Source organism: Loxodonta africana, chromosome 24 (assembly GCF_030014295.1).
Source record: "Loxodonta africana isolate mLoxAfr1 chromosome 24, mLoxAfr1.hap2, whole genome shotgun sequence".
NCBI classification, from domain to species: Eukaryota; Metazoa; Chordata; class Mammalia; order Proboscidea; family Elephantidae; genus Loxodonta; species Loxodonta africana.
The window spans coordinates 32,977,530-33,001,323 of record NC_087365.1 but is presented as its reverse complement, the minus strand read 5'-3'; the positions used below and the strand labels follow the sequence as shown (position 1 = coordinate 33,001,323).

Here is a 23,794-nt window from a genome sequence, read left to right as displayed (position 1 = left end):
GGTACCCCCCTGCATTCTCTGCCTCATCACTATGCTTACCTCCATCTTCACACTCAGTGTGCTTTGCTGTTATATACTTATTTGTTCATTGTTTACTTTCACTCTCCCCCACTAAATGCTGAGCTTCCCCAAGAGTGCAGGGGTAGGGTTCTGCCTGTCTGATTCTCTGCAGCACACCCCATGCTTGGTTCGTGGTACCAAAAAAAAAAAAAACCTATTGCTGTTGAGCCCATTCCAACTCATAGCGACCCTACAGGACAGAGTAGAACTGCCCCGTAGAGTTTCTAAGGAGCAGCTGGTGGATTCCAACTATGGCTCATGGTTGGTTCTCAATAATCACTCACTGAATGAATCACTGATGGCTCCACAGCTACCATGAAGTCAAATCTAGCCCACACTCACCCTAGGCCAGGCACCTTTCACAAATGCCTTCAGTTCCCTCAGCCCCTGGAGGCTCAGAGAGGGGCAGTGACTTGCCTGAGGCCACCCAGCAGGAAAGTGGCAGCACCAAGACTCAAATACATTTGTCTCCAAGTCCTAGATCTACCCTCCTAATTTTCAAATGTTCTTCAGTCACTGAAACCTTTGTCTAAACCAGTAGTTCTGAACCAGGGGTGATTTTTACCCCAGGGGACATTTGGCAATGCCCGGAGACATTTTTGGTTGTCACAACTGTGTGCTTCTGGCATCTGGTATGTGGAGGATAGAGATGCTGGCAAATGCCCTACAATGCACAGGACAGCCCCCAACAAAGTCATTAAGCCTAAGATGTCAATAGTGCCAAGGTTGAGAAACCTTGTTGTAGACCAAATAGTATGTGGAAAGCCAGCTAAACTGCTCTGGTAGAACCGCTAGGAACCTGAGGGGTTTGAAAATCTCTCCTCTACATCCCTGCTGCACTGCCCTGCCGAGCGGCCCAAGGAACTTCCTGGCCATGTCTTGGACCTGGTCAGGCTGCCCTCCCTCCACATCTGATCCATACCTCTATCACATAGGGAACCTCTCTGATTTAGTTATGTCTTCTCAGGTCAGCTTCCCCTTCGGACTGGGGGACTATATCTAATTCACCTCTGCACTCCCTGAGGACCCTAACACAGGGCCTGGCTCACAGCCCACAGAAGCAAAAGTCTGCTGCCTGGAGGGTACCAGGCAGAATTAATAAGCCTCAAGGGATGTATCCGTTTTTCTCCTCCTGGCAGGCCTCTCTCATGGGGCTTGAGCCAAACCAGGCCCCTCCTGGGAGGCCCAAGAATGAGCTGCTTACCAGAGTGAGAGAGAATGTGGGCCTTCAGCTTGTCTGGCCGGTTGAACTCCTTACTGCATCCCGTGTGTGTCCTAGAACCCAAAGTCACTGGTTAGGGGAACTCACAAGCTTAGGACCCTCTTGCCAGCCCTGTTTTAGCCCTGGGCATGAGGGACACCCTTGTCTACCCTAAGGGCTGGGCAAGAAAGCTGGGTGGGGAGTAAGACAGGTAGGTGCCAGGACAGGATAAAAGGAGAGATCTTCAGTCTTCAAACTGGACATCTTTCCATCCTGTCCCCCCGGCACAATTGGCCCCCCTCACATCCAGGCCAGCCTCTACTCACGAGAAGGGGCATTTATATTTCTTGAATGGCTCATGGATCAACATGTGTCTCTTCAGTTTGTCCTTGCGGTTAAATGCAGACTCACACACTGAGCATTTGTAGGGCTTCTCACCTGCAGGAGGACACATTGACAGGGAAGAGGGTCCAGTGAGAGGAAGTTTGGGCATGAGGCACAGGGGTCCTCACTGTGTCCCTCAGGGAAGCAGCTCCTGGGGGTGCCCTGGGAGAAAAACAGCCTCTACCATTCCTCATGATTTTGTTTTTCCAAGGAGAAGAGGGGCTATTTTAGATGGGTGGTCAGGAATGCCATCTGTGATGAGGTAACACATAAAGTGAGACCTGAGGTAGTACAGGAGCAAGCCAGGTGGAAATGCACATACAAAGGCCCTGAGATGGAGGCATGCTTGGTGTGTCTACACAACAAAGAGGAGGCCAGTGTGGCTGGAGCAGGGGGAGTAGAGGGAGAAAGAAGCAAAAGGTGAAGTCAGCGAGGTATCTGGGCTCAGACTGGGAGGGTTTGGAAGGTCACGATAAGAACTTTGGCTTTCACTGTGAGCAAATGAAAAGCCACCAGAGGGTCTGAAAGCAAGGAGTCTGAAAGCTTGTACATCAATGTTCATTGCAGCAATATTCACAACAGCCAAAAGGCAGACACAGCCCAAATGTCTATCAACAGAAAAAAAAAATCAACAGAAGAATGGTTAAACAAAATGTGATACATCCATACAATGGAGTATTTGGCCATAAAAAGGAATGAAGTACTGATACATGTTACATCATGGATGAACCTTGAAAACATGCTGAGTGAAATAAGCCAGATGCAAAAGGACACATATTCTATGATCCCATTTATATGAAATATCCAGAAGAGACAAAAGTATAGAGACAGAGAGGAGATTAGTGGTTATCAGGGGCTGAGGACTGGGGGCGGTGTAGTGGGTATTGTCATGGATTGAATTATGTCCCCCCAAAAATCTGTGTATTAACTTGGCTAGGCCATGATTCTCAGTATCCTGTGATTGTTCTTCATTTTGTGATAGTAATTTTATGTTAGAGAGGATTAGGGTGGGATTGTAACACCTTTACCAGGTCACATCCCTCATCCAATGTTAAGGGAGTTTCCCTGGGGTGTGGCCTGCACCACTTTTATATTACAAGAGATAAATGGAAAGGGAAACAAGCAGAGAATGGGAACCTCATACCACCAAGAAAGCAGTGCTGGGAACAGAGAGCATCCTTTGGACTCAGGGTGCCTGTGCTGAGATCCTCCCAGACCAAGGGAAGACTGATGACAAGGACCTTCCTCCAGAGCCAACAGAGACAGAAAGCCTTCCCCTGGAGCCAATGCCCTGAATTTGGACTTCTAGCCTACTGAACTGTGAGAGAATAAACTTCTCTTTGTTAAGGCCATCCACTTGTGGTATCTCTGTTATAGCAGCACTGGATGACTGAGACAGATGTAAGTGCTCAATGGAGGCAGAATTTCTGTTTGGGGTGAAGAAAAAGTTTGGGAAAAAAATGGTCATGGTTGTACAACATGGTGAGTGTGATTAGTGCCACTGGACTGTATGCTTGAAAATGGTTAAAATGGCAAAGTTTATGTGGTGTGTATTTTAACACAATAAAAAATCATGAAATGATTCCTACCATTAGTCCCATTTTATAGATGAGAAAACTGAGGTTCATAGAGATGAAGTGACTTGTTCAAAGTTTACACCTAGTGGTTGGGGGAGCTAGAATTCCAGCCCAGCAGTGTGACCCACTAATGTCCCAGATCATTCTACTGCTGAAGAAGATATAGGAGGGAGATAGGGAGCTGGACAGGGGGCAGGGAGATAGGGAGATAGGGAGCTGGACAGGGGGCTGGGAGATAGGGAGATAGGGAGCTGGACAGGGGCAGCTCTCATCCAAAAGGGGTCAGGGGGCACCTGACGAACCCACAGGAAATCAAGGGAAGTGTCTGCAAAGCTGCAAGGGGGGTCATAACCTACTCTTTGGAAAAGGGTTGCTCCTAGGCTGTTTTGATTTCCTGCTATTACTTTCTCTCTGTTTTCCCTCTGGAATGAATAAAGTGTTCTTGAAAAATGCCAATCCAGTGGTTAAGGAAATTCGGGTCCTTACAATGCAATGCTGTGCAGCCATTAAAAAGGTTAAGGTTGGTCACATTATAGGGACTAAACTAGTGTTACATAACAATATATGCATACATTTTTGCATGAGAAATTAACTTGAACTGTAAGCTTTCACCTAAAGCACAATTAGAAAGAAAAAAAAAGGTTATGATTGATCTGTGTTTCCTGACCTGGAAAGATCTCCCGGACATTTTCCTAGGAGGAAAAGAAAGCTGTCGCACAGCTTAATACAGTCCCATCTTTGTTAGAAGAAAGTACAGTCTCCACCCCGCCAAAAAAAACCCTAGCCATGTGTGTTTCTATATACACAGAACATGCAGGAAAAAAGATGGCGGAGGGTACACGCCAAACTGTCAGGAGCAATTAGGATTTTAAGGGGTCATTTAACATTTTACTTTAAGCATGTCTATATTGTTTCCATTTTTATAAAAAACATATTATTTTTGAATAACAATAATTTTAAAAGCTATGAAGAGTGCAATTTAGCATATCTATCAAAATTACCAATGCATATAGGTTTAACCTAGTATATTCTACTGCTAGGAATATGGAGAAGGACATCATCCTTGCTAAAGTAGAGAGTCAGCAATAAGGAGGAAGATCCTCAAGGAGATGGACTGATATGGTGGCTACAATGATGGGATCAAGCATAGCAACGACTGTGAGGATGGCACAAGATCAGGCAGTGTCCCATTCTGTTGTACATAGGGTCACTATGAGTCAGAACTGACTCAATGGCATCTAACAACAACACGACAAAGAATATACCCTGCAGATATACTCCCCAAAACTTGCCAAGAGACCCACACAGCAGTGTGTATGTAAACAGCTGAAAAATAATTTAAGCATCTATCGATAGGGGGCTGGTTAAATAAAGATGGTAAATCCATACAGAGGAATACTACCAACTATAAAAAAAGAAGGTGCACTTAGGAAACATCTTCAGTGTATATCTATTGATGAGTGAAAAAAAAAAAGGAACATAATAGAGTATATATTTTGTGCCCATTTCTGTAAAAATAAACAAATGTGTTGTATAGACGAAACAACAAAAATGAGTGGCCATCGAGTCATCTACCACTCATGGCAACTTCCTGTGTGTCAGAGCAGAACTGTGCTCCACAGGGTTTTCAATGGCTGATTTTTTTTTTTTTTTTTTTTTACTTTAAATGAAGGTTTACAGAACAAACTAGTTTCTCATTAAACAGTTAGTACACATACTAATTTTGACATTGGTGACCAAGCCCACGACATGTCAACACTCTCCCTTTTCAACCTTGGGTTCCCTACTACCAGCTTTCCTGTCCTCTCCTGCCTTCTAGTCCTTGCCTCTGGGCTGGTGTGCCCCGTTAGTCTTGTTTTGTTTTACGGACCTGTCTAATCTTTGGCTGAAGGGTGCAGCTCAGGAGTGATTTCATTACTGAGCTAAAAGGGTGGTGTCTGGGGGCCATTCTCCAGTCTCTGTCAGGCCAGTAAGTCTGGCCTTTTTTTGTGAGTTAGGATTTTGTTCTACATTTTTCTCCAGCTCTGTCCAGGACCTTCTATTGTGATCCCGGTCACAGCAGTCAGTGATGATAGCCAGGCACCATCTAGTTGTGCTGGACTCAGTCTGGTGGAGGCTGTGGCAGTTGTGGTCCATTAGTCCTTTGGACTAATCTTTCCCTTGTATCTTTGGTTTTCTTCATTCTCTCTTGCTCCCAACCAGGTGAGACCAGTGGATTATCTTAGATGGCTGCTCACAAGCCTTTAAGACCCCAGATGCTACTCACCAAAGTAGAATGTAGAACATTTTCTTTATAAACTATGTTATGTCAATGGCTGATTTTTTTTTTTATTAACTTTTATTGAGCTTCAAGTGAACGTTTACAAATCAAGTCAGACTGTCACATATAAGTTTATATACACCTTACTCCGTACTCCCACTTGCTCTCCCCCTAATGATTCAGCCCTTCCAGTCTCTCCTTTCGTGACAATTTTGCCAGCTTCCAACTCTCTCTATCCTCCCATCCCCCCTCCAGACCGGAGATGGCTGATTTTTTTAAAGTAGGTCACCAGGCCTTTCTTCTGAGGCACCTCTATATGGACTCGAACCTCCAACCTTTTGGTTAACAGCCAAGCACATTAACCATCTGCACCACCCACGGAGTCCATAGACAAAATAACATTAAGTTAACAGCTGCTTGGAGTCCCTGGGTGGTGCAAACAGTTAATGAGCTGGGCTATTAACTGAAAGGTTGGAGGTTTGAGTCCACCCAGAGGCGCCTCAGAAGAAAGGCCTGGCAATCTACTTCCGAAAAATCAGTCTTTGAGAACCTTATAAAGCACATTTCTGTTCTCACACATGGGATTGCCATGAGTTGGAGTCAAATCACTGGCAACCTATAAATAGCTGTTACCTTTGGGGAGGGAAATAGAGGTGTTTGTCAAACAGCAAACCCCAAGTCACAGCCTGCTGGTAGTTATTTTAAAAACTAAAACTGAAAACAAAAGCTGAAAAGAATAGAAAATATTATTTTGTAAAACTTTTGTTTCAACATATTCTGTACATATATGCGTATACTGCGCTGCAACACAGTGTATTTTTTACCATAGGTCACAGTGAAAAAAATACTGAAAATTGGTGACCTGAGGTGAGAGGGAGGTTTATTTTTTATTACGTGGCTTTTGTATTGGTGAAGATTTCTTTCCCCAGGTTTTCTCAATCTTTGGATCTTTTTCAATACTTCATTATTTCTTCAATTAAAAAGACTTAATTAAAAAATAGTACCTAATAAAAATTTAAAGACTAAAATAAAATAAAATGTTGTCTTTCAACTAGGTACCACGGAGAGAGGGTTTTATCTGGCTTGGGTGGGAGTTTTGTAGCAAGGACAGTGCCCCTACCCCCAGGGGCCCAGAATGGTCCCGGGGGGCTGACTCTTAGGGGGTAGAGTCAAGAGTCCCCCCCTCCCCGACCTCTGGGGGCTCACCTCTGCTCTAGCGTAGGGAGAAAGCTTTGGTTCAGGAAATGAGGGCAGATGGTAGGGGGCCAGGAAGGGGATGGAGACAGGAATGGGGAAGGGCCAGCAGGGGCATGGGGAGGAAGCTGGGTGGGAATTGGGTGGAGGTGGGGGCACTCACCTGAATGGATATGGGCATGTAGCTTGAGGTAGTGCTCCCGCCGGAAAAACTTCTTGCATACCTGGCACTTGAACCTGCCCCCGCTGCCATGGGTGGGCAGGTGACGCCGCAGGTAGCGTTCGCAAGGAAACACCTGGCAGAAGAGAGGAGTCAGCTTCAGGTCTGACTTACCAGGCTTCCATGTAGCAGAAGAGGAATTGACGTCAGGTCACCAGGCCTCCATGTCCTCAACATATTTTGAGATCAAGGGGCCCTTTACTTCCAGCCACTAAGGAAACACGTTCCTTTCTGCCCAGCAGGGGCCAGGGCCCACAGTGTCAGACTTAGCCCTTAGAGTCAAGTTCTGGAACCTTGTGGCTTCCCCCACTACTCACCCATACCTGTTGCTGTTGAGTTGATTCTGATTCATAACAGCCCTATAGGACAGAGTAGAACTGCTTCATAGGGTTTCCAAGGAGCAGCTGGTGGATTCACACTGTCGACCTTTTGGTTAGCAGCAGAGCTCTTAACCACTGCACCACCAGGGCTCCTGCTCACCCATAAGCGCAGCCAAAACACGCCTGCCCTACCTTCTGCCCAGGTTGTTCTTTCTACCCACAGAGCCTTTCTCTCTTAGCCTGAGAACTCCTACTCATCCTTCAAGACCCAGCTCAGGTGTCACTGCTTCTGTGAATCCTTCTCTGACTCCTTGATGCCATGCCAGGCAAAGCAAATTCCTCCCTTGAATGTCTACCCACATTTTATAGTCTTCTGGTATAGCCTTTAACCCACTGGATTACATCCCTTTGCTTACATAGGGAGCCCCATTCATTCATTCAGTATAGAAAAGTGGTCAAGAACACAGACTCAACTGCCCTACTACTTATGAGCCCCACTATTTCCTTGTTCGATGACCCTTCTGTGCCTCGGTTTCCCCATCTGTAAAATGGGGAAAATAAAAGTACGCCTTCCTCCTAGGGATATGGTGAGGATTGAATTAGCCATTTCATAAAAAAATGCTCAGAACAGCGTCTGGCACAGCTCGTGATACCTTTTACTTGGACCATATATTCCAAAGGCCCGAATTAGGGTGTGTCATCAGACACAGCTGCAGTGAAGCAGAAGCAGTGAAACCAGGGCTGTCCTGGAAAATCTGTCATGTAAGGTTGTAAGAAATGAGTAAAACAAAGAAGCTAGCTAAACACACCAGGAGATGCCGTCAGCAAAATCCAGACCACGGGAAACTCCACAGGACCAACGGCCCAGTTTCTTCCAAAATAAGTTAAAAGGAAAAAAAAAAAAAAAAAAGAACAATGGTGGGAGGAACCAGCAGATTAACAGAAACTTTTGTCCTATCTACCAATCGTAATATGTGGACCTGATTCGAACAAACTTTAAAAAAATGATAGTTTTTTGGAGACAACTGGAAATTTGCATGCTGTCCAGATATTTGATGACATTAAGGGCCAGCCTTTAGTAAGGGCTCCCTGATTCACTGAAGAGAAGAACAAATAATAGCAGTGATAATAAGAACTCAGTAAGCTGGGAGGCTGCTGTTCAAACTCAGGGCCTGAGCCCAAGGAGAGGCCTCCCTGTTTGTTAGGCAGCCTGGCCTAGCTCAGCAGCAGCCACCACCGTGGCCGTGTCTGGTAAGATAGGCCAAGCGCAGTTCTCACTCTTCAAAGATAAAGCATCCTCTGTAACTACGTCCCCAAGCCCTCCTGCACGTACTGAGGTGGAAGGGGAGAAGGAGAGGACGAGGTGTTCCCACCTCCTCACCCTCCACTGCCGCCCAGGCCCTGAAGACAGCAGCACCCACCTTCTGGCAGTGCGGGCAAGGGAAGTTGTGAGTGGCAGTCTGCAGGTGGTGCTCCAGGGCCTCAGGGGTGGAGTATTTGTTGACACATTTGACACACCTGAATGGGAAGAAGCAGGAGAGGTAACAGAGGAGTGCGTGGGGGCTGGGCTTGCCCAGCAGGTGCAGGAACTAGCCTATTCCCCAGCACCAACATTCAAAAAAAAAAAAAAAACCTATTGCCATCGAATCTATTCCAACTCAGAGTTGATTCCAATGCATAGTGACCCTATAAGACAGAGCAGAACTGCCCCACAGGGTTTTCAAAGAGTGGCTGGTGGATCCGGATGGCTGAACTTTTTGGCTAGGAGCCGAGCTCTTAACAACTGTGCCACAAGGGCTCCTAGCACCAACATCACGAGGTAAAAACCTATCTTTAATTCATTCTCAAATTCATCCATTCTTCTTGCTTGCTACTGCTGCCATCATCCCTCATTCAGATATATCCAGTAGATTCCCCACTGGTCTGCTTCCACCCTGCCCCCTATAGTCCATTCTCCAGAAAGCAGCCAGAGGGGACCTTCATAAATAAAAATCAATGATCATGTCATGCCCTTGCTTAAAACCCCCACCTCAGCCTACAAGACCCTTCCCACCTCATTCTTTCTTCTCCAGCCACCCTGGCCTCTTGATGTACCTCAAACACACCAAGATCCTTCTCACCTCAGGGCCTTGGCACTTGGTGTTCCTGTTACCTGGAACACTCTTCCCCCAGATGGCTCCTTCATATCTCAGCTCAAATGTCACCCCCTCAAAGAGGCCCTCCCTGAATTCAACACACCACTTTCGGTGAAGGACAGAACATCCAGAAAAAAGCTCAATAATCACACAGAAGATCTAAACGCCACAATCAACCAACATGACTCCATAGACATATACGGAACATTCCAACCAACAGCAGCTAAGTATACTTTCTTTTCCAACGTGCATGGAACATTCTCCAGAACAGACCAAATATCAGGCCATAAAGCAAGTCTTAACATCCAAAACATCGAAACATTACAAAGCATCTTTTCTGACCATAAAGTCATAAAAGTAGAAATCAATAACAGAAAAAGCAAGGGGAAAAAATCAAACACATAGAAACTGAATAACACTTTGCTCAAAAACTACTGGGTTACAGAAAAATTTAAGGACGGAATAAAGAAATTCACAGAATCAAATAAGAATGAAAACACATCCTACCAGAACCTTTGAGACACAGCAAAAGCAGTGCTCAGAGGTCAGTTTATAGCAGTAAATACATACAAAAAGATGAAAGGGCCAATATCAAAACATTAACCCTACAACTTGAACAAATAGAAACAGAGTGGCAAAGGAAGCCCTTAGGCACCAGAAGAAAGCAAATAATGAAAATTAGAGCAGAATTAAATGAAACAGAGAATAGAAAAACAACTGAAAGAGTTAACAAGACCAAAAGCTGGTTCTTTCAAAAGATCAACAAAATTGATAAACCAGTGGCCAAACCAACAAAAGAAAAACAGGAGAAGAATCAAACAACCTGAATAAGAAATGAGATGGGTGATATCACAACAGATCCAACTGAAATGAAAAGAATCATAAACAGAAAAACTGTACTCTAATACATTTGAAAACCTAGAGGAAATGGACAAATTTCTAGAAACACACTACCTATCTAACACAAACAGAAGTAGAACAACTAAATAAACCCATAACAAGAGATTGAAAAGGTAATTAAAAAACTCCCCCCCCCCTCAAAAAAAAAGCCCTGGACCTGACGGCTTCACTGGAGAGTTCTACCAAGCTTTCAGAGAAGAGGTAACACTACTACTACTAAAGGTATTTTGGAGCATAGAAACAGATGGAATACTCCCAAACTCATTCTACGAAGCCAACATAACTCTGATACCAAAACCAGGTAAAGACACCACAAAAAACGAAAATCACAGATCAACATCCCTCATGAACACAGACTCAAAAATCCTCAACAAAATTCTAGCCAAAAGAATTCAACAACATATCAAAAAAACAGTTCACCATGACCAAGTGGGATTCATACCAGGTATGCAGGGATGGTTCAGCATTAAAAAAACAATCAATGTGCATCAATTGGTCTCAACCCACCTGGATCAAAGGAGAATGAAGAACACCAAGGACACAAGGCGATTACAAGCCCAAGAAACAAAAAGAACCACATGAACCAGTGACTACATCATCCTGAGACCAGAAGAACTAGATGGTGCCCAGCTACAACCGATGACTGCCATGACAGGGAACACAATAGAGAACCCCTGAGGGAGCAGAAGAGCAGTGTGATGCAGACCCCAAATTCTCATAAGACCAGACTCAATGGTCTGAATGAGACTGGAAGGACCCCGGTGGTCATGGCCCCAGACCTTCTGTTGCCCCAAGACAGGAACCATTCCCAAAGCCAACTCTTCAGACGGATTGGACTGGACAATGGGTTGGAAAGGGATGCTGGTGAGGAGTGAGCTTCTTGGATCAGGTGGACGCTTGAGACTATGTTGGCATCTCCTGCCTGGAAGGGAGATGAGAGGGTGGAGGGGGTTAAAAGCTGGCAAAAAGGACACGAAAAGAGAGAGTGGAGGGAGAGAGTAGGCTGTCTCATTAGGGGGAAAATAATCGGGAGTATGTAGCAAGGTGTATATGGGTTTTAGTGTGAGAGCCTGACTTGATTTGTAAACTTTCACTTAAAGCACAATAAAAATTACTTAAAAAAAAAGACAATCAATGTAATCCATCACATAAATAAAACAAAAGACCATATTTCTTATCAACTGATGTAGAAAAGGCACGTGACAAAGTTCAACACCCATTCATGATAAAAACTCTCAGCAAAATAGGAACAGAAGGGAAATTTCTCAACATAATTAAGGGCACTCATACAAAGCCAACAGCCAATATCATCCTAAATGGAGAGAGTCTGAAAGCATTTCCCTTGAGAACGGGAACCAGACAAGGATGGCCTTTATCACCACTCTTATTCAACATTGTGCTGGAGGTCCTAGCCAGAGCAATTAGGCTAGAAAAAGAAATAAAGGGCATCTAAATTGGTACGGAAGAAGTAAAAGTACCTCTATTTGCAGATGATATGATCTTATACTCAGAAAACCCCAAAGAATCCACAAGAAAAACTACTGGAATCAATAGAAGATTTCAGCAAAGTATCAGGATACAAGACAAATATACAAAGATTAGTTGGATTCCTTTACACCAACAAAGCAAACTTCAAAGAGGAAATCACCAAATCAATAGCATTTACAATAGCCCCCAAGAAGATAAAATACTTAGGAATAAATCTAACCAGAGATGTAAAAGACCTGTACAAAGAAAACTACAAGACACTACTGCAAGAAACCTACATAAGCAGAAAAACATAACTTGCTCATGGATAGGAAGACTCAACATTGTGAAAATATCTATTCTACCTAAGCGATCTACAGATACAATGCAATCCCAATCTAAATGCCGTCGGCATTTTTTAATGAGATGGAGAGACAAATCACCAGCTTCGTATGGAAAGAGAAGAAGCCCCGGATAAGTAAAGCGTTACTGAAAAAGAACAAAGTGGAAGGTCTCACACTACCTGATTTTAGAACCTATTATACCACCACAGTAGTCAAAACAGCCTGGTAGTGGTACAACAACAGATACACAGACTAATGGAACAGAATTGAGAATCTAGAAGTAAATTCATCCACCTATGAGCACCTGATATTTGACAAAGGCCCAAAGTCCATTCACTGGGGAAAAGACAGTCTCTTTAACAAATGGTGGTGGCATGACTGGATATACATCTGCAAAAAAATGAAACAAGACTCATACCTCATTACCATGCATAAAAACTAACTCCAAATGGATCAAAGACCTAAATATAAAATATAAAACGATAAGAGTTCACGGAAGAAAAAATAGCGACAATGCTGGGAGCCCTAATACATGGCATAAACAGAATACAAAATATTACTAACAATGCACAAAAACCAGAAGAGAAACTAGATAACTGGGAGCTCCTAAAAACCAAACACTTATGCTCATCCAAAGACTTCACCTGAACAGTAAAAAGACAACCTACAGACTGGGAAAAAATTTTTGGCTACGACAAATCTGATCAGTGTCTAATCTCTAAAATCTATAAGATACTGTAAAATCTCAACAACAAAAAGACAAATACCCCAATTCAAAAATGGCCAAAGGATATGAATAGGCACTTCACCAAAGAAGACATTCAGGTAGCTAACAGATACATGGGGAAATGCTCGCAATCATTAGCCATTAGAGAAATGCAAATCAAAACTACAATGAGATACCATCTCACCCCATCACAGCTTGCATTAATCCAAAAAACACAAAATAATGTTGAAGAGGTTGTAGGGAGACTGGAACACTTATATACTGTTAGTGGGAATGTAAAATGGTACAACCACTTTGGAAAACAATTTGGCATTTCCTTAAAAAAAAACTAGAAAAAAACAAACAAACTAGAAATAGAACTACCATACGATCCAGCAATCCCACTCCTTGGAATATATCCTAGAGAAATAAGAGCCTTCGCACTCCCACATTTGTTGCAGCACTGTTCACAATAGCAGTAAGATGGAAACAACCTAGATGAGATGAATGGATAAACAAATTATGGTACATACACACAATGGAATACTACGCAACAATCAAGAACAACGATGAATCCATGAAACATCTCATAACATGGAAGAATCTGGAAGGCATTATGCTGAGTGAAATTAGTCAGTTGCAAAGGACAAATATTGTATGAGACCACTATTGTAAGAGCTCAAGAAAAGGTTTAAACACAGAAGAAAACATTTTTTGATGGTTACGAGGGTGGAGAGGAAGGGAGAGGAGTATTCACTAACTAGACAGTAGACAAGAATTATCTTAGGTGAAGGCAAGGACAACAGACAATACAGGGGAAGTCAGCACAACTGGACTAAACCAAAAGCTAAGAAGTTTCCTGAATACAACTAGACACTTCGAGGGACAGAGTAGCAGCAGCGGAGGTCCGGGGACCACGGTTTCAGGGGACATCTAGGTCAACTGGCTTAACAAAGTTTATTAAGAAAATGTTCTGCATCCCATTTGGTGACTGGTGTCTGGCATCTTAAAAGCTAGCAAGCAGCCATCTAAGATGCATCAATTGGTCCCAACGTACCTGGAGAAAGGAGAATGAAGAACACCAAAGACACAAGGAAAACATGAGCCCAAGAGACTGAAAGGGCCACATAAACCAGAGACTCCATCAGCTTGAGACCAGAAGAACTAGATGGTGCCCAGCTACCACCAATGACTGCCCTGACAGAGAAATCAACAGAGAGTCCCTGATGGAGCAGGAGAAAAGTGAGGTACAGAACTCAAATTCTAGTAAAAAGACCAGACTTAATAGTCTAAGACTGGAGGGACCCCAAAAGATATGGCCCCCGGACGCTCTGTTAGCCTAAAACTGAAACCATTCTCGAAGCCAACTCTTCAGACAAAGACTAGACTGGATTATAAGACATAAAATGATACCGGTGAGGAGTGTGCTTCTTAGCTTAAGTAGACACATGAGACTATGTGGGCAGCTCCTGTCTGGAGGAGAGATGAGAAGGCAGAGGGGGACAGGAGCTGGCTGAATGGACACAGGAAATCCAGGGTGGAAAGGAGGAGTGTGCAGTCACATTATACGGAGAACAACTAGGGTCACATAACAATGTGTATATAAATTTTTGTATGAGAAACTAACTTGAACTATAAACTTTCACTTAAAGCACAATAATAATAATAATAATAAAAGGCCCTCCCTAAACACTCTGTCTCAAGTTGCCTCCCATGCCCCAAACCCAGACTTTCCCTGTTATGTTCCTCAGTTTTATTTTCTTATTGTTCTTAGGTCCAACCTTAAGTACAACAGAATGAAACGCTGCCTGGTCCTACGCCATCCTCACAATCGTTGCTATGTTTGAGCCCACTGTTGCAGCCACTGTGTTAATCCATCCCATTGAGGGTCTTCCTCTTTTTCTCTGAACATCTACTTTAGCAAGCATGATGTCCTTCTCCAGGGGCTGGTCCCTTCCGATAACATGTCCAAAGTACATGAGACACTCTGCCCATCCTCACTTATTGGGAACATTCTGGCTGTACCTCTCCCAAGACAGATGTGTTTGTTCTTCTGGCAGTCTACAGTATGTTTAGTACTCTTCGCCAACACCACAATTCAAAGGCATCAATTCTTCTTCAGTCTTCCTTATTCAGTGTCCAGCTTTCACATGCATATGAGGCGATTGAAAACACCATGGCTTGGGTCAGGTGCACCTTAACCCTCAAAGTGACACCTTTCCTTTTTAATACCTTAAAGAGATTTGCCCAGTGCAATACGTCATTTGATTTCTTGACTGATTTTCTTCTTAGCACTTATTATCTGAAACTATTTTACTTTATTGATTTGCTTACTTGGTTAGTATCTGTCTCCCACACTAGCAAGTGAGCTCTGGAGGCAGGGATATGTCTGTCCTATTCACAACTGGCTCCAAGCTCCAGTGAGAATCTGTTATGTGAAAGAGTCAGCGAGACAGGGATCTAGGCCCGGCTCCTTCCCGGGTCTGATCCTCAGTTTCCTTACCCCAAAAATGGGGGTAAAAATCCCAAATGGGCTTGCCTCTCATTCATTCTTAAGATTGTCACAAGAATCAAAAGAGACAAGCGTGCCAAACAGCTCATAAACCGCAAAGCACTATAAACATGGTATTTATTCTTAACATCACTGTGGCTAACATGACTTCCAAATAGCAGTTTCTGGCCACAACCCACTCTGAAGAAATAAAGGCTCTGCTATTTCCCCACCACGAAAATATTTGCTAATGAGGAATGCAACAGGTAGGTGAGCGATTTGTGCCCAAAACAGGAACATGGGCCCTGCCTTCTGCACACCAATGCCACAGTGAGAAATCTACAGGCAGGCCACACATGCGCCAGGTCCAGCGGAACCTCTGAGACCACAGTCTGGAAACTGCACACTAAACGCCTCCAGATGGCAAGGGAGAAAGGGGAGGTGGTGATGGGAACAGAGTTAAAGAGAATGTGCGTGCTACCAGGTCAGGAAAATGTACTTTGTATTATGCTGGTGAGGGTGAAAGTGGACAGAAATCTCACTCAGTACTAAGTGTGTTAGCATATGCGTGCTACAGTGGGGAGGAGACATAAATTTGTTTGGGACGTAGTTTAACAATAACCATGAAAATCAAAACTCCCTGCCAGAAACACTACCTTAACTAAGTCATCCAAGTTACCACCCCCAGTAATGCGACCAGTCAACACCCTGTGCCTCCTGATACAGTGCACGGAGAAGGACTCAATGTCGCTTAGTGATACTCCTGCTCAAAGAGCACATCCTGACTCGACTCATGAGGTGAAATCAGACAAACTCGTAACAGCTAGTTTGTACTCTTCAAAAATATCAAGGTCATGAAAGACAAAGACAGAATTAGGAACTGTTCCAGCTTAAATGAGAGCAGAGATGTGACAACTGAATGCAACATGTGATCCTGGATTGGACTCTGAACCAGAAAAAAACATTTTTTTTTTCTTTTTCTATAAAGGATATCATTGGAAGAATTGCAAAAATTTGAGTAAGGTCTGTAGATTAGACAGCAGAATTGTATCAATGTTAACTTCCTGATTTTGACAACTATACTGTGCTTATGTAAGACTATCCTTGTTTTTAGGAAGTATACACTAAAGGTGGTAAAGTAAAGGGTCAACAAAAAAGAGAAAGACCCTCAGGGAGATGGAATGACACAGGAGCTGCAATAATGAGCTCCAACATAACGACAACCGTAAGGATGGCGCAGGACCAGGCGGTGTTTCGTTCTGTTGTACATAGGGTTGCTATGAGTTGGAACCAACTCAATGCCACCTAACAACACACTAAAACTAAAGGGTAAAGGGACATCATGTCTGCATATTACTCTCAAATAGCTCCCAATATGATAAAGCAACAGGGGTTAAAAAGTTAACATTTGGGAAATCTGGGTGAGGGGTACCTATGGAAGTCCTTTGTACTATTCTTGTAACTTTCCTGTAAGTTTGACATTATTTCAAAATAAAAAGTCTAAGAAGGACATTTTTTAAAGTGATTGCCTATGGAATGAGGAAGTGGGCCAGGGTGGACTGAGTATTCCTTTTAACTCTAGGCCCTTTTATAGTTGTACTGTGTGCATATACTATTGTTTGAAGTAGGTAATTAATCTTTTTTTAAACCCTCTTTGATCTTTGACCCTGCAAAATTACTTCTAGAAGCTTACATACAAATGAGCACAGATATAGGTCCAAAACTGTTCCTTGTAGCATCATTTATAATAACAACAAACTGGAAATGACCCAACTATCCAGCAACAAGGGACAGGTTAAATAAATTAAGGCAGATCCATGTGCAATGGAACACTAAGCACCTGTTTAAGAGAATGAGGTAGGTTTGTTTGTGCTAAAATGCAAAGATGTCCATATTATAGTTTTATGTGCAAAAGTTTTAAGTGACAACAACAAATGCATAGAATGACCTCCTTAAGTTTCACTCTGTTTGTTGGAAGTTGTGCAACACGAAGACAGCATGATGAATTTTCACCAAATTCAGTGACTGTGTTTGGGATGACCTGACTCAAAATACAGCCTGTAACATTTATTTATATTTATATCCAGAGGTCTGTACATATTTTGGAAACCCCAGTGGCGTAGTGGTTAAGAGCTCAACTGCTAACCAAAAGGTTAGCAGTTCGAATCCACCAGGCGCTCCTTGGAAACCCTATGGGGCAGTTCTACTCTATCCTGTAGGGTCACTATGAGTCAGAATTGACTCGATGGCAATGGGTTATACATATTTTATACAGATATATATCAAAGGACATATATCAAGAAGTACCAGTGATCATCTTTGGATGGTAAGGTTTTGTTTTTGTATTTTTTATTTTATTTTTTTATCCTCTTTTCTGTATTGTACATGCATTACTTCTGTAATTAGGAAAAAAAAATAAACCTTTTTCAAATGAAAAAATTAAGTATGTAGTACATATATACTGGCATGCATGAAATTCATTTGGGGGGTTTGGGAGGCACCTCAAGGAGACAGCAGGCAAAGGCATTGTAGCTGGGGGTGAGGAGAACAGACTCACCAGACCGACAGGGCCTGGGCCTCTGAAAATGTGATGAAGCTACCATACCCACTCTGATATTTCCGTGAGAGAGAAACTCTAACCGTGTTTAAGCCATTGTTATTCCGAGTCTCTGTTGCATGCAGCCAAACCTATATCTAAATAATAGAAATAATCATAATTGCTGCAATAACATTTATTGAGCACCTACTATGTTCTAGGCACCACGTCTAAAAGCCTCATACTCGTCTTACTTGATCTTTACAAAGAATCTAATAGGGGAGGTACAATCATTATTCCCATTTCAAAGATGAGGAAACTGAGGCCCAAAGTCACCCAAGAGGTTTGCAATCAAGCCAGAATTAACACATAGGCAAGCTGGTTTCAAAGGCTTTATCATTACCCATAACACCATTCCAACCTCAGGCTATCCAGATGGTGGTCTGCCTCCTTGGGCCTGATCACTGGACCAAGATGGCAGCTCCAACAGCTACAAAGGGCCTCCTGGCACTCTGACCCCAGCAAGGGAACCTGGGAGAAGTGACCGACTGTATGCACAGAGCTGTGTCAGTGTTGGGCTTAACCCTCAACCTACGAACCCCAAGATCAGTGCTGTGAGGCTTCCAAGGTTTCAGACTTGGGCTCAAATCCCAGCTCTGTGCTTACGTCTGGTGGGCAGGTCACTTGTCTCTGCACCTCAAGGTCCTCATCTTCAAAATGGGGAAAAGACTTCCTAACTCCCAGGATCGCAGGGATCAATGTCCTTAAGTTAGAGCTTGGCGCATAGTAAGTGTTCCCTTCCCTTCACTTGGCATCTCACTTGAGAGGGCAACACAGCCACAGAAACTCACAGATAATCCATAGGCTGACAGGGTAACAGCAATACTAGTTCCCTGAGTACAAATGCCCAGACACCTTTGCCTGACTTCCCTGCCTTTCTGGCCCCATTTCCCAATCTGCCCCAGGGCAACTGCCCTATACTCTATTTCTCGAGTTCTTGTTCCCCCTACCAACTTCTCAAATCTTGTGTGATTGCTACAAGGCCCTTCATGCCCTGGACTCACTTTCTCTTCCAGGTCCCTCCCACTTCCATTCTATACAGCTTACTATTTTATATCTCTGCACCTGCTATTCTCTCTGCTAGAAGGGACTCCACCCCAGCCCTTGTCTACCTAGAAAACTCCTACTCATCGTTCAAAACCCAGTTCATAAATTACTGTTCCTGGGACAGCTTCCCTACTCTGCACACCACCACAATACTTTTATAATTCATATATACATCGATATGATAGCATTTGATCACAGTATATGGCAAGCATTTGTTGACAAGCCTATCTCCCTGAGCAGCCTATACATTGCAAGCTCAAGGTCTGTATTTCATGTATTTCTGAACTCCAGAAATCTCACCCAGGAGTTACTGCGCACCCCATTAGTACAGGTCATGAGCCAAGTCTCTACAGGGAAGTGAAAGCCATTTTAACATGAAAATAGTCACTAATGAACTGAAATAAGTGCCCAGACAAACACGCCCCAGGTTTTTCTCTAACATCGATCCCCATGCTATGTCCTGGGCTTGGTAGAGCAGGTGCTTCCAGACCACATCAGGTAGATGCACTGTAAAATGACTGCAGAGTAAAAATTCGGGATTTCATGAAGTCGTGGAAGTGCCATTTGATATCTATAAATAATACCATCGGCGGAGCACGGTCTGGCACAGGGACTCCCACAAAAAAAATCAAGGAAGAGAAACTTAACAAGGATGGCAGGATCAATAGCACCAGAGAATGGTTTGAAGATCTAAGGATTAAGAGCACGGGGCAATTTTAGCTTAACTAGTAAAGAATGTCTGCCTTGAACATTGTCCTCTGTTAAGATCTGTCTTTGTGGGATCAAACTGACAACAGCAACTCCAGAGATGAGATGGGAACCTTAGGGGGCAGTGAGTTTATATTAATGAGGGAGGAACAACTCAGAAAAAGAGGGTGAGAATGGTTACACAACTCGAAGAATGTAATCAGTGTCACTGAAATGTACATGTAGAAACTTGAATTGGCGTATGTTTTTCGCTATGTATATCCTCAACAACAACAAAAATAAAATAAATTAAAAAAAAAAAAAGAGCATGTGGCAATGAAATTCAGACTTTCTGGAGCCATGGAGGCTGGATGAACTCCTGAAACAATTGCCCTGAGATAATCTTTTAACCTTAAACCAAAATACCTCCTGAAGTCTTCTTAAAACCAAACAATAGTTCAGCTTAACTAGCAAAGCATGTCAGCCTTGAGCATTATCCTCTTTTAAGAGCAATCTACCTGGGATCAAACAGACAACAATCTGAAAGATTAGATAGGAACCTTAGGGGACAGTGAGTTTATGTTCACGGGGTAGAAACAACTCAGAAAAGGAGATGAGAATGGTTGCAGAACTCAGAGAATGACATCAATGTCACTGAACTGTACATGTAGAAACTGTTGAATTGGTGTACGTATTCCTGTGCAGATTCTCAACAACAAAAATAAATAATATAAATTATATAGGTATGTATGTGTATATATATGTACGTATGTATGTGTGTATATAGAGCATGTGAAAAAACTGAGGGGTTTATTCCTTCAACGTTTCTGCAAAGGGGACGCTCTTTATGACTGCATGGAAGAGGCTACAGTGACATGAACGACAGTGCATCAAGCTATCATATAATTTTGTCTGAAAAAATGACCCCAAATAAAATCTACACTTGATCCACTCCTTGTTCAGTCTACAAATCACCATACAGCTTTAATTCTGATCTAAATTTTATAGATTATAAAACAAACTAGTCTTATTTTTATGATGTCTGCTTTTATATCCATGTTTAGTCATTCTTTTTACAGCCTAAGCATCAGTGTACACTTTCAATTGTAATCTGAATTTTGTAGGGTATTAGACAAAATAATATTTTCATAACTTCTTTTAGTTTAGAAAAAAAACCAATCTTCTTACTAGTATGAATGAGGAAATACTGATTTCCCTTTTTTAGGATAAAAAGGGCCTTCCTTCCTCAATAAATGCCTGCCAAGTTGAAGAATGATGTGAGAAGGGTCAGCGAGGCCCAGAACACTTGCTGCCAGCCTGAACCCCAACCTGGACCCTCAGTTTCCCCTCCGAAGTGTTTCACTGGTTCTGAGGAGGGTGAAAACCACCAAGGCCATAGCAGCTGGGCTCCTTGCCCACCCGCCCGGGGCGACGGAAGTGGGGCGAACACGTACTTGTAGATGGCGCTGTCCTTCTTGGGGCTGTGCTGTGGCAGCAGGCTGTGGGAGTACTGATGGACACCCAGGTCGTACAGCGAGGGGAAGTCCTTGCCACAGAGATGGCAGCGGTAGCTCAGCTCCTCCTGGTGGCTCTTGATGTGTTCCAGGAACGTGTCGAGCTTTGCGAACGTCTGGGCACAGCTTTTGACTACACATTTGTATACCTGAAAGGAAGATGCAGCGCAGGTGAGGGGAGGCAGGGGCTGAGAAGAACTGCCTCCACCGCTGCCCCCTACCCTGAGGCATATACGTTGCCCTGCTGCTGGATCCCCAGTTTTATTTTGATTAGAGGGTCCCTTCCTCTAAGCCTGCCACTATGGCCCCGTGGCCCATGTCTCATGCTCTGCTTGGCAGGAACTCGTTTATAAAAATTATCCGCAACTTGGAAATATGGTGAAAGGACTACTGATGTCCTGTCAATGTCATGCTAGAGTAGTGGCTCTCCAATGTGAACAAGCATCAGAACCACAAATCTGTAGGGACCATTCCCAGGGTTTCCGATTCAGCAGGTCTGGGTGGCCTGAGAACGTGCATTCCTAACAAGTAAGTGCCCCAGTGATGCTGATGTTGCTGGCCCAGGGGCCCGATTTTGAGAACCGCTGTTCAGAGTACTGCCTAACAAGCCTGCCTAAGACCCATCTCTGGGTGTGCAGCTTGTTTTCACTCACTATTTACTACCGATTAGGATCCAGGCTGTAAAGTCAAATGCTAACTTGTAGAAAACTGGTCAGAAGCAAGTAATTTTGTCAGGTAGATCAACCCCAAAGGCTAATGGCTTCTGTTGTCCTGTAGGACACGGAGCAGTTGTGGGTCTAACTCGGTGATCCTGTTTGAGTATTCCTTTTTTTCACTGATAAATTTATATACAGATAGTAGTTTCTCATATAGTACAGGGGACCTCTCCGTGCTATCTCGGCAACTTCTTGTAGATCTATAATTATTTTTAAATAAAGTTTTTTAAAAAAGGCTATCTCAAAAAAAGGGGCACAATTCAAAATTATATGTGTATGCATGACCCCAATTGTTAATAAAAAAATACAGAAGCTCCAAAAAAATAGACTAGATTTTGTGCTGCACGACCAGGGTTGTTTCTTGGATTGCGGGATTACGGGCGATGACTGTTTTCTCAGGAGGATGTATTGCAAGGTGGTTAACGACATGGGGTTTGGAGTCAAACTGACTTGGCTTTGAATCCTCACTTGGTCACTTACTGGCAGTGAGACTTTGGACGGGTCACTTTACCTCTCCGAGCCTCCATTTCTTCATCTGTAAGATAGACATACTGAGAATGCCTATCTCTAAGGTTGTTTTGAGAATTAAGTCAAATATTGAGTAACGCATTTAGCAGAGCATGGAGCACACAGTAAATACATTCTTTAATTTTCTGAATTTTCTAATTCTACTTTGGGTACCTTGGTACTTTTATAAAGGAAAAAAATAATAATAACATTTATTTAAAAAAAAAAAAAGAGCATCAATTGGTCCCAACCTACCTGGAGCAAAGGAGAATGAAGAACACCAAAGACTCAAGGTAATTATGAGTCCAGGAGACAGAAAGGGCCACATAAACCAGAGACTACATCAGCCTGAGACCAGAAGAACTAGATGGTGCCCAGTTATAACTGATGACTGCCCTGACAGGGAACACAACAGAGAATTCCTGAGGGAGCAGGAGACCAGTGGGATGCAAACCCCAAATTCTCGTAAAAAGACCAGACTTAATGGTCTGACTGAGACTAGAAGGACCCTGGAGGTCATGGTCCCCAGACCTTCTGTTAGCCCAAGACAGGAACCATTCCCAAAGCCAACTCTTCAGACAGGGATTGGACTGGACTATGGGATAGAAAATGATACTGGGATAGAAAATGATACTGGTGAGGAATGAGCTTCCTGGATCAAGTAGACACATGACACTGTGTGGGCAGCTCCTGTCTGGAGGGGAGATGGGAGGGTGGAGGGGGTCAGAACCTGGCCGAATGGACATGAAAAGAGAATGGAGGGAAGGAGTGTACTGTCTCATTAGGGGGAGAGAAATTAGGAGTATATAGCAAGGTGTGTATAAATTTTTGTATGAGAGACTGACTTGATTTGTAAACTTTCACTTAAAGCACAATAAAAATTAAAATAAAATAAAGACTAGAATAGTTACCACACGACCCTGCAATTCCACTCCTAGGTATCTACCCAAGAGAATTGAAACGTATGTTCACACAAAAATTTGTACATGAATGTTTGTGGGAACATTATTTATAATAGCCAAAAAGCAGAACCACCCAAACATCCATCAGCTGATGAATGGATAAATATAATGTGGTATAGTCATACAATGAAATAGTATTTTGCCATGAAAAGGAATACAGTAAAAAAACTTAAAAAAGGGAAGAAGTTTTGACACATGCTATGACATGGATGAACACTGAAAACGTTATGCTGAGTGAAAGAAGCCAGACACAAAAGGTCACACACTGTATGAGTCCAGTTTATATGAAACGTCCAGAAGAGGCAAATCCATAGAGACAGGGGCTGGGGACAGGGAGGAGTGGGGAGTGACTGCTAATGGGTAGAGGGTTTCTTTCTGGGGTAATAGAAGTGTTATAGAATTAGATAGTGGTGATGGCTGCACAACCTTACGAATATACTGAAAACTACTTGAACGTATGCTTTAAAAAGGTGAATTCTTGTTAGGTGAATTACATCTCAATTACA

General features: G+C 43.1%; 1 protein-coding gene across 5 annotated transcripts in view; it reads right to left on the bottom strand.

The window, feature by feature from the left end:
* Nucleotides 1-23,794, bottom strand: part of ZNF341 (zinc finger protein 341) — a 71,160-nt gene that overhangs the window by 10,024 nt on the left and 37,342 nt on the right. For all 5 annotated transcript variants that reach the window (XR_010319244.1, XM_064275985.1, XM_064275982.1 and 2 more), the window contains 5 exons: nucleotides 21,044-21,252; nucleotides 8,638-8,734; nucleotides 6,840-6,972; nucleotides 1,588-1,699; nucleotides 1,265-1,335 (listed from right to left, as the gene is read on the bottom strand). Coding sequence is in view for 4 of the 5 variants with exons in the window: in XM_064275985.1 (XP_064132055.1) it covers nucleotides 1,265-1,335; nucleotides 1,588-1,699; nucleotides 6,840-6,972; nucleotides 8,638-8,734; nucleotides 21,044-21,252 (622 nt within the window). In the remaining variant the exon portion in view is untranslated. The remainder of the gene's footprint in view (nucleotides 1-1,264; nucleotides 1,336-1,587; nucleotides 1,700-6,839; nucleotides 6,973-8,637; nucleotides 8,735-21,043; nucleotides 21,253-23,794) is intronic.